Source organism: Cyprinus carpio, chromosome B20 (genome assembly GCF_018340385.1).
Source record: "Cyprinus carpio isolate SPL01 chromosome B20, ASM1834038v1, whole genome shotgun sequence".
NCBI lineage: Eukaryota > Metazoa > Chordata > Actinopteri > Cypriniformes > Cyprinidae > Cyprinus > Cyprinus carpio.
The window spans coordinates 21,711,479-21,723,786 of NC_056616.1; the positions used below are offsets into that span (position 1 = coordinate 21,711,479).

The 12,308-nt window shown below is 34.6% G+C and overlaps 1 protein-coding gene across 1 annotated transcript; it reads right to left on the reverse strand.

The window, feature by feature from the left end:
• Window positions 1–47: 47 nt before the first annotated feature.
• Window positions 48–12,071, reverse strand: slc30a2 (solute carrier family 30 member 2). The gene is made up of 8 exons (XM_042746233.1): window positions 11,554–12,071; window positions 7,993–8,201; window positions 6,280–6,426; window positions 5,696–5,849; window positions 5,077–5,296; window positions 4,042–4,147; window positions 3,779–3,913; window positions 48–3,079 (listed from the first exon to the last, which is right to left on the reverse strand). The coding sequence occupies exons 1-8, from the start codon at window positions 11,631–11,633 to the stop codon at window positions 2,934–2,936; spliced, it is 1,197 nt and encodes a 398-aa protein (XP_042602167.1). The 5' UTR covers window positions 11,634–12,071; the 3' UTR covers window positions 48–2,933.
• Between the last annotated feature and the right edge of the window lie 237 nt (window positions 12,072–12,308).

Genomic DNA, 12,308 nt, shown 5'->3' on the forward strand with positions numbered 1-12,308 from the left:
CTATGTTATTTTAATAATCAATTTATAGGTTTTCTCTTTAATTAGAGCCTTTCACAAAAGCCAATCCCTTATGACATCATGCAGGAAGTGAAAAACTGCGAAAGCGGTAACTAGACTATTTGCAATAGATTTTATGAATTCTGTGATGTTTTTTTGGTTGTCTCTCTAAATTATTATGTGCTGTTTGATAAAATGACCAGATAGATCTCATGATATAAGACACTTGAGAAGATGGTTAAAAAAAATACTTCTAAAGGCGCAGTCACTATTAATGAAATTTCGTGCAAACACAAATTTTGCTCATTTTCAAGTTTTTCCAATTCACGCAAATTCACTTGTTGATCAACAGAAAACTACTCCATTTAAAAGACATTTTTGTCTGAGTGGTGCTTCATCTCTATTGACAATTGATGAAATTTCGCTAACTAATGTAAGATAACTCTTAATCCATAGCAATGGCTAATAGGACATTTATATATATATTCTAATCCCTTTAATAGAAATAGTTAAATGTCCAGCATAACAGGAATGACTCCCCTAATCACAGTAAATTGTCACTGTGGTCCCGCTAAAAGTAAAAATGTTAATGCAGAGCTTTGGCACATCAACCCCAACATTATCAAAAATAGCCTATACTGCTTATGCATTGGTCCTTTCATATTATCATTTTGTTCACTCTTTCTTGTTTTATAAATGACTGTGATATTCACATTTAAAATATATATTCATTTTATCAAAACAAATAGACAAAATATAGAATTTAATGAATTTCAGTGAGATTGCGAGGTCCTTAGGTTGATAATTTATGTTTACTGGTCATTTAAATCGCAGCCAAAAAAAAAAAAAGCAACCATGCAAAGCAAACTCTTAAAACTCTTTCACAACGTCACAACAGATCACAATGGCTACATTTTATCAGTACACGCAAGCTTTAAAACACAATAATCATCTGTCAAGTGTGTCTTTTATTAGTCTAAAATCATATTCAGTGTTCTATTTATACAAAATCTTCATATATAATGTAAATGAGCATTAATGCTCATTTAGGGGCTCTGAAAGTTGCTAACAAAATAAGAATTAAAAGAAGACCGTGGTTTTAATGGAAAATGTTTTTTAAAAGACATTCAAAAATCATGTGCTTCATTATTGTATGTAACTGCCATGACCTCGGTGTTGAACTACAGAGACATGAGAAATGTGTTGCACCACTTGCTGGAATGTCATAGAGTCATTGCGGCAGTGTGGCGGCCTCGAGATCAGAGATGGAAATCCTGTGCAAAACGTGTGTGTGTGCGTGTGTGTGTCATCGCAGACCACAGCTGGACAGAGCCTGAAGACATGAGTGTGTGGAGGGTGTGAAGCATGCTAGAAACCAGAGTGATCCACAACAGCATCATAGCAAGGTGAAGTGTGTAATTTCTGTGCCACTACTAGCGCCATCGATGACTGCAAAATTATTGATTGATTCTTCCACTCTTTTTCTGTTGTTTAAACTTGGCTATGCTTAGAATGGACTATTTAATATTACTATGTATGCACTGTATATTCTACAGTTTTAATCAATTGGTGTTTAAAAATATCTTTATTTTCATCAGTTTGTTCAAATGCGGCAAAAATTATAAAAATGATAGTTGTTATTGCTACCATGTCGTTCGTCACATTTGATGGAACCTCAATTTAATTGCATTAATGCTGGAAAGCAGTGCTCTGTTGTATACTGCACACTTTGCAAATGTAGTACATCAAAATATTCTATACATCCAGAAATTTATTAGTTAGGATGTTATACTACACTGCATGTATAGATCAGCAAGCAGTGTCCACTTATCATCTAAATATGGTATAAAATTGCATTTTATATCACTTTTGACAGTCTGATCAAATAATGATTCAGAGAAATGTTGATACAGTGAAAATGAATACAGTAAAAAAAGGTTTTCTATTTTAACTATGCAATTTATTCATATTTTAATATGCAATTTATTCTTTGAAGACTGGATTTATGGCTGCTGAAAATTCAGCTTCAACACCAATGAATTTGTTGGGATATCCTACAAATGTTTTACTTCTACTACTAATTTCTGCACTAATTTCTGAAACCAGGATAGTTACACACTTCACCTTTAATATCACTCTTAGTTGTTTCATTCATCAGCCATTTTGTCTCCATTGTTTTTTCAAAGCCACTTTTTTCAAAGCACTTTCACTATCACAGCCAATGAGGAAGAACAGAGTTAATCACCCGGTTGCTTTTGCAAATAGTATCGTACCATGAGACAAGACATTAGTGAGAGATCACCAACAAAATCCATAATTACACTTGAGCACAATTTCTTTTTAAGCCCTACAACATCATGCCGCAGTTTGGCGGACATTCACATTGATTAGAGAACCAAGCTGACAACGGACACAAGGCTGGCTGGGGCATAATAAACCCTATTTTAATTGTTTTTAAGGAAGTCATGTCAATACCCATCTTTTACCTTCCCAAGACCGCAGACAGGCTATTACAGTACACTTCTGCTGTAATGTACGATGCCAGCCAGCCAAGCAAAACCTTGCAAAGTCACAATAAAAGGCTCACAGTGATGCCTCCAGGTCTCATATTTATGTGCTGCCACTCAATTCAGTTTATCTTTGCATACAGTATGTAAAACTAAACCAACACTTCATTTTAAAGCTATTCTTCCCATAAACCAATGCATTTTTGATACTGAAGATGCACTTTTAAGATGGCACAGTGTGAAATCTCTTTTTTTTTTTTTTGTCTTGTTAATCGATAAAAATGCATTTGGCATGTACATATTCGTAATGATATGTAGATGAGACATTTGCACAGTGTTTCCATTTCTGGCTTGGACCCTTAATGAAGCTTAATATGTGTGCATACATTTTATACAGGCAGCCTCCTCTCACCGATGCACTTGGAGAACTTAGTCCATAGGGTCCTGGCACTGGGCGCAGTGGATCATGTCCTCGCAATAAGGCTCCACTTGAATGGTTGTGCTGTAAAAGCCAAATTTGGTCTGAAGGAGTTCAGTGGCTTCCTTTAAGACACTATGAGGGTCAGCATTCTCCTCTAAAATGGGGGGGAACACGGTTAGTTTAGCCTAAATAGAAGATGCTGCACTTTAAATTACATATATTTTTGCATTTAAAACGAATAAAAACATGAAATGTAAAAAAATTTAGGGTCATTAACATGTGCCATTTGTGAATAGAAATTTTAAATGCCTAGAAAATTTGGAATTCAGGAATTACATTTGCATTTAATTTCATGATATGTGTCAACTTATTCCCCCTTCCCAGACTCCAAAAAAAAAAAAAAAAAATTGACCTTGAGGCCAATATACTGTAATCAAATAATAATAGTAAATTAAAAAAAATAATAAAATATAAAATTCAATTTGAACCACAGGGTCAAAAAACGTCTTAACTTGTATTATAAATAAAAGACTGTAAAAATAGCAAAATGTAAGTAAAATTTAAAGCCATTAAAATGTAATGATAACAAATGGAGACATGCAAATTGAACATTTAAATAATAATACAAATTACAAAAATAATACAAATATTTTAAATATTTAATTTCACACTTATATAATATATAAAAATTACTAATTACTAAATAACATGTCCTGTAATTATATCAGAAGTTATATCAGTGGGGATACAAATGATGCACAAAAAGGACACCTTTAACATAGCTTTTAAGACAAATGAACAGTTAAAGAATAACTGTATAAGCATGCTGTGAAGCAGGTGTTAATAAACTTACCAATAGCTATGTGAACAGACAGCAGACTCTGGCCAAGGGTGAGAGCCCACAGATGTAGGCTATGCATGGCCTTCACTGCTTTCAGAGACAGCAGAACCTCCTTCACTGAATTAAACTCTATGCCTTTGGGTGCCCCTGAACACAGACACATGGCACTGAGTGTACAAGGATAATTCAACAGAAAATACACTGACACTGCATGCATGTTTTAAGTGATTGAGAATAAGGTAACTGTAGTTAAATTATTAAATGAGAAAATTTACCCTCCATGATAATGCGGAAGACATCTCTCAGGATGGTAATTGTGGTGCCCAGGACGAACACGGAGAAGAGGAAAGTGCAAATGGGATCGGCTACTTTGTATTCTGGCTGCGTTAGAAGGTGGAGAGAGAATAGGGGGTACTGATGCATTAAAGAACAAAATCAGATGTTCTTCACAAAATGTCAGATTGAATTAGACTTCAAATGTCAGAAGAAACATTCTCCACTCAAGTACTTTCAAGACTCGTGAAAAGAATTCAGTGCCCTCTTCCTTTTCAAGATTATTAAATTTGATTATCTAAAAAAAAGCATTTACACTATTGTCCAAAATTTTTTAAAGGGCTCTTAAGTTCAGTAAGGCTGCATTTATTTGATCAAAATACAGTAAAAAGAGTAATATTGAGAAAAACGGTCACATGATGCTTCAGAAATCATTCTTATTTCCTGATTTGGTGCTCAATTTCCTATTTTTATCAATGTTAAAAACAGTTGTGCTGCTTAATTATTTAGTAGAGACTGATACATTCTTTATCAGAATATAAAGTTCAAAACAACAGCATTCAGCATTTAAATATAGTTGAAATAGACAACTTTTTATATAATAGATAGCTTTACTGTTTTTACTTGAATATATTTAATGACTTTAATGCATTCTGCTGATTGCAAATTTTCGTCTTTCAAAAAAATCTTACTGACTTTTAAACATAACTGTAAATAATTAGTTTAGAATTATTTTCCATTTTCATTAAACATGCTCAAGCCATTAAATAAGACAAACTATTTTAAAACAATTTATTTGACCTTTTTTGCTTTTAGAAATGACTCTTACTGTGCTTGATTCATCATTGAACACTATTCTAAAGGGTAAAAATTGCTCAAGTTAAACAACTTGCATATCCATTCTTAACAAAAATTATTCTGATTCATTGGCACATGTAAGTTAATTGGACTGAATGCCATTTTATATTGGGCTTTAAAGGGCTTGAAAGAGGTAAGACACATTTTTAGGATAATTCTTTTTGTCAGTGTTCATTTACCCTGAAGAAGATAATAATGGCGGCCACCATCACTCCAAAGCTCTGTAAGAGATCCCCCAAAACGTGAATAAATGCTGCTCTGACACTGGTGTTCCCATGATTACCCAGGAGGCTGTGGGAGTGACCATGGCCGACAGGGCTCATCCCATTCTCATCAATCTTGTGGTAGCCTGAACCGTGACTGTGGAAGGTCGTGGAATGGTGTAGAATATAGGCCATTCTGGAATATAAACAAAAATGCACATACTGTTTCATTTTTTCAAGTATCTGTACATTCCACAATTGCTCATTAAATGTCTGAATTTGGACTTTATTTCTAATGTTTGAGATTCTATACATATAAAGTTTGATGACAAATTTTGACAAAGCCTTGTCAGAAAGTTTGAAATAAATTTTGAAAAGCTTGAGATTTGAAAGTTTTTTTCTCAGAGAAAATGCTTTAGCACATTGCTAGCATGTTTCTACCATGATTTAGCGTATTGCATGTTTTAGTGTGTTGCTAACATTGGTCTCAGAAGAAGCAGCAGCATTTTATATAGATTTGTCAAGCCAACATAATTATACCACAACTAACTATTACAACTTTAGCTTCTTATAATTCCAGTGTCCATCTACTCACATGATGTTGACCACGACTGCACAACCTGAGGTGATGAGCATCACATGGCCTTCGATTTCGTAATCATTTTTTACTACCCTCTCAATGGCAAGATACACCAGCACCCCAGTCACAATCCAGATGGACACCACAGATATCAGGGCTCCCAGAATCTCTGTGAGATGTTCATTTGAGAGAAATATGGTTTGGCATCACAGCTGGATGTAGCAAAGTCTTAAAATCTGCTTTAAAGGAATAGTAATGACTTAAATTTCAGTCTGCTTCTCATCCAAAGCTATCCCATAACTTCAGAAGATGTAGAATATATAGTGCAACAATAATGTATTGGTTTCTGTATTGAATGTATTGATTTTTTTTTTTTTTTTTTTTTTGGTGCTTGACAGACAAATGTGTTCACTATGACATGGAAAAAAAATAACATATGGGTTAGGAACATGAAGGTGAACAAAAATATTCTCTCTTTTTTTGGAAGGGGGTGAAATATTTAATTGATATGCATGATTTAGATTTAAGATTTTCAACTTCAACAATGAATGTAAAATGTATTTGATAGAATTGAGATAGACACTCAAGGATGGACAAACCTGATCTGTGCCAGCCAAAGTTCATTATCTTGGTTGGTGGCCTTGAGGAGATCCACAAGGAGAAAAGACTGACCATCATACTGCCAAAATCTGTCAGAAGGTGAGCTGCATCGGTCATAATGGCCAAGCTGTGTGCTAGATAACCACCTCATCAAAAGAACAGCAGAGAAAAAGAAATGACTATTAGAGAGATACACTCTTAAAAATAAAGATTTCAAAAGGGAGTTTTCACAGAGATGCCATAGAAGAACCATTTTTGGTTTCCCAAAGAACCTTTCAATGAACAGTTCTTAAAAGAACCATTTTTCTCTTAGTGTGAAGAACATTTTAAAAATGTAAGCCTATAAAGAGCCAGTTGTGCAAGGGGAAGCATCCATGGATGTTAAAGGATCTTCATGGAACCATCAATGCCAAAGAATCTTTATTTTTAAGAGTGTAGATAGAGATGATTTGCTTTTATAATCCACCATAGAGCATTCACTGTAAATGTTATTCATTGTGAAATCTCTTTATTTTATTATACTCTGAAAACATTACTGAAGTGAGGCACAAAAGGCTTTGGAGAAAGCTAAGAGCATAAATCATTTGTAGTTTAAAAGATAAAATTACATAATTATATTAAAGTGTACTTGGATTGTGAATGCTGACTTGAACAAAAAGTGCTGTACAGGCTGAACAAAACAGAAAAGCCTGCTTATCGCATTTAAAATGAGTCAAGGACTGGAGTCAAGTAATTTTGTGCTACAATAACAAATTGCTTAATCCATCATTTACTTGGTTGTGAAATGCAACCAGGGCATTTATTGTGAGAAGAACAACTTTGGCATTCAAAGACAAAGCAAAATAAATTGCTTGCATTAACGTTTTACATATATATATATATAGAGAGAGAGAGAGAGAGAGAACAAATTTGAAGAAATGTAGCATTACGTCACTTAACAATAGATCCTCTACAATGAATGGGTGCCGTCAGAATGAGAGTCCAAACAGCTGATAAAATCATCACAATAATCCACAAGTAATCCACGTGACTCTAGTCCATCAATTAATGTCTTTTGATATAAGAAGCTGCATGTTTGTGTTTGTGTTTTAACTTTAAAACATTGCTTCTGGGCGAGTCCATAATCCATAATAATAACGTTTTCTCTTGTGAAGAAGTCCATCCTCTGTTGTCCTCTCACATCAAAATTTCTCCAACGTATCAGTTTAGAATGGTTTGAACTGTTTTCACTTGTAATCGGTGCTTGATCTGTGCATATTTCTCTCCTGATTCAGACGAGTAGACTTTTTCATGGGAGAAAGAAATGTTATAGAGGATCTTGATGGATTTGTTTATGGAGTTGTGTGGATTACTTGTGGATTATTGTGATCTTTTTTATCAGCTGTTTGGACTCCTTCTGACGGCACCCATTCACTGCAGAGGATCCATTGGTGAGCAAGTACCATAATGCTCCAAAATTCTCCAAATCTATTCTGATGAAGAAACCAAGTCATCTACATCTTGGAAGGCTTAAGGGTGTGTACATTTTCAGCAACTTTTCATTTTTGTGTGAACTACTCAGTGGTAAAACATTGCCTTAACTTTAATGTGTTTTTAATGTAGTCATTACATTTATGAAAAATAATGTTAGATTTATGCTAATTCTTCAAAAATTCTAGCTTCATCATATTAGTAAACTCTATACTTTTTCCAGAAAGGCACAGTATTCTTACCTATAACTTCTCCAATCATGAAAACCAGACAGACTATGGAGGCGATGTACAGCTTTTTCTTTGCAATGAGTTTATCATGGCTCTCAACGAATGCTGCTTTTTTTGCATGGCAATGAGTTCCGACAGGCCTCTTCAGCTCGATAGCACCAGCCATATCGCCATTTCCCAAAGGCAAGTTTGGACAACTTTCTTTGGAACCTGATAATTCACTGTAAGAACAACACATAATGTGCAGTGACACCATTATAAACCAGCCATCACACAGATACTATAATACCTGTTTTTGGTTCTATCTTATCAGGGAGTAACAGACATAAAATGTGCAAACACAGCTTTGCATCACAGAAATAAATGATAATTTATGTGATGTGACACCAAAAAACAATTTATTTTAAATTGTAATAATATATCACAATGCGTACATTTTTTTTCTGTATTTTTGATCAAATAAATGCAGGCTTGATGAGCAGAAGAAACTTCTTTCAAAAACATTAAAAATAGTAATGTTTCCAAACTTTTGGTCTGTACTGTATATATATATATATATATATATTTATATATATATGTGTGTGTGTGTGTGTGTGTGTGTGTGTGTGTATGTATATAATTATATTAAAATCGTATGTACAAGTGCTTTGTAGAGGAAAATATTGTGTGTAAATACTACACATCTCATGCCATGAGGACCCAGATCAGTCTGCGTTTAAATCTGCTGACATGGTCGGTTTTGGCCCTTCTGTCTTGTGTGTTGATGAGAGAGACGCTATGATGGGGCTAATGGGGCGGAAAGCGCAATCTCGGCGCGCATGAGATAACCGGAGTACTGCATCACGCGCGCACGAGCGCTGCTGCTGAAGGGAGGCAGTCGAGTGGAACACGGCGTCTGTTTAATCACCCCACCGGGACACAGACATGACACACTGGATGATGTTTTTTTCTTTTGAGCAGACATAGACCAGCAATACTACACACATACAACACATAGCCTATGTTTTTCTGATCTCCTGACACTATGAAATCGAGCCTTTACTCTACTTATTGACTTCATAATCAGAATTCATTTTTAGCGTTGAGTATTATTAAAATATAACAGGCCTAATTTAATGTGCTGAAATTAGGAAATGTGAAGAGATTTATTTGCAGAAGTAATGTGAATGGAAACACTAATCATTTAAAAAAAATCTGATAATCAGATAATATATATATATATATATATTTAGTTTTACCATTGTGGTGTTTTGGGTTTAATTTGTCAATATAGGCTACATTAATTCCTGGAAGAGTCAGTTAGCCTATTAGGTTATTAACTATAAATTTGTGTTTTTTATTTTATTATTAAAATGCTGGATGACAACCAATAGTTGGCGATATTTTTGAAAGTATATTAGTAACATCTTACCGGTAAATACAGCTGGCACCAATGGCCCCTAATGCTTATATATATATATATATTTATTTATTTATTTTTATTTATATTTATTTATTTATTTTTATTTATTTTTTTTTACAGTGGATTTCTGGCAACCACAGCTGGCATGCAGGTTTAACAGCATTTATAGTATGTTTTAATAAGACAGTGTATGTCCCTCCTCTAATCTAACACTATTTCCTCTATTTATTGAATGCATAAATGCTCTTAAGATGGTGCATATGGAGATGTTTACAGTTTGACAGAAGGTTTTCGGCTGAAACATGCTGTCGATCTTGTGGCAGTGCAGAAGAGCATTACATTGGGTCCTGCTTCTGAGCACTTTAATACTAGGCTATACTGGATCAAGTGTTGCTGTGATGTTCTGTAATTGATATAACAGGATTTGTTGGATGATGAATAAAAAAAAAAACATAGCCTAATTATATTAGTAGGCTATAATTATAGATTAAAATAACGAGCTTTTATCATATCGCGCGCATTTAGCTATACTCTTTTTTTTCTTCGCTCTTTAAGGCAAAACCCGGCTGTTTTTTAAATTGAGAAATCAGCTAAAACAGAATGCCCACTTCCTGAGTAAAGTAACAACACCTAATTCTGGATAGCATCTACTTCTTAGTTGCCCTTGTCCCATGTCCTTCGAAATTTGTTCAGGTGACCTGTTGATGTACCATCAGTGTACTATTTTTGAAAATACCTTTTAGTTAATGAAATAGGTCACCAAGCTAAATAGATACGTGATGCTTTATTTGTTTCAGCAGCTTTATTAAACCCCTCTGCCACATCCATCTAAATTCATCCTGAATTTTCATGAGCTCTCGCCGTTTTTCACTCAAGACCACGATCCAACTAATAGAAGCAGCAGCCCGTTCATTGCAATTCAATGCACACAACTTGAAACTGACAGAAGATAACACTTTCTCAATCTCTTGTGATAACTATCGCCTGATGTTTACTCATTTTATCGCACAGTTTTACATATGTTCAGAATAAAACTGTGCGATGAAATGTTCTATATTCACGCATTTTAATCGAACTGTTCCTCGGCATCATCCTTAATTCCACAAAAAATGTAAAAGCTATTTTTACAGCTTTTATACAGCTGTCATATTTTTTGTATTATTCGTGAGTTTCGTTACGTACCAATACTCGAATTTATCTAGCCTATTATTTATGCCTATGCCTAGTAAAATATTTCTTGGTCTGACAAAAAAATAAAAAAATGTATTACCACCAGGTAGCTGCTTATAATTAGGAGTAATGGGGAGCATAATATTTAAATAACATAATATTCATAAATGTTTTCTTAAACATGTTGGCTATATGTTATGTATCATTTCTGAGTAGATATGATAAGTATCATTTCTGAGTTCACGTTGCTCTTTTTAATATCAGCAACCGAAGTGAATCTGTCCATGGTGCTGAAACTGTTCTATCGTCTGCTTGCTTTAGGATCGTTTTAGTTGGGCGTGCAGAGGAAGAGAAAGGGTCTTTGAAGGCTTTAATAATTATGTTTTTTTTGTTGTTGTTTTTTTGCATCTGATTTTTATTACTTTAAGAAACACAATGGAAAGCTTAGCCCATATGGAAGCCATGCTATGTAGACTACGTTCATTCTTCTGCTCACTAAAGTTCCCTGAGGCAATTGCTCAAAAAAGGTTACTGTCCAAAATGAACTCAGGCATAGATTTATTATTATTTTTAATTAAACATCTCACGCACTGCATGCTAAACAAATACACATTTTATTTTACGTCTGTTTTCAGAATAAACATGGATGGCTTTCATCAGGTAACTAAGACTGGCGCATATCGCTTTTGAATTAGTATCAGAATGTGGAAATATCAGACTCCATCTGTTCGCTGTGACAGGTCTGTAATGTTGAGAGGATTTTGGAAAGATTTAGATATTCTCAATAACACTTAACTATTTTGCATTGCCATTTTATTATTATTATGATTAAATGTTTGATTCTCCATACAATGCTACACAACATACAGATCAATTTTATAATTCTGATCATTAATTGTGCACCAATTTCCAGACCATGCATTTTCGAATCACACTAATATCTCCCAAATGATTATTATTATTATTAGATAAATAATTGAAATAGATTAATATCCTTTTACCTGTTAAGTTTTAAGGAGTATATTTTGGCATTTCTTTCGTTGATGAGATGCGATTTCTCTGAAGACGGTGGAGGATCCATGGTCCTGTGCAGTTTCAGTGACCAGTGAAAAAACAAATTAATAAAAACCCTACCGAATATTAAAATATGCGTTTTGTAATTAGACGGCAAAATAATAATTCTTCCAAGCCATTTTCGAAGGATTCAAGACATGAGTGAAAGCACTCATTGCATCAGATCCACGGAAAAGAGAAAACAAGCTTGCAGTCAGTAATTCCGATGCTGTATGCGGAGTCGGCAAACTTGGCTGTGGGTGAGATCGGATGGATCTGGTGCAGAAGATTCAGCAGTCCGGTCAACTCATTTACGAATCTTACCACGGTGAAGGCAGGGTTATTAATATTCATGAGCTAAAGGTAGGCTTATGAAAGCAACTTCATCATTATACGTGTAATATTCAGTCGTTCGCCATTGGAGAGCTACCAAGCAACGTCACCAGGACATGTTTAATAATTACGAACTAATCCTTCACTGTAGTAGGGTTGTTAAAAGGCGGCAGCGCGTGCTTCACGTGAATGAAGTCTGCGTCTGATGGGAATGAATGAGTCTGCCTAGTGTTTGGAACAAATCATGTGCTCTGCGCATTCCTGGCTGCAGTGCGAAGTGTGCATGTCTGTAAAACAAATTGACAAGTTCTATTCAGTTCGAGGCGAAAATGTAGAAAGGACGTCATGACGCAACTAGTGAGTGCACACA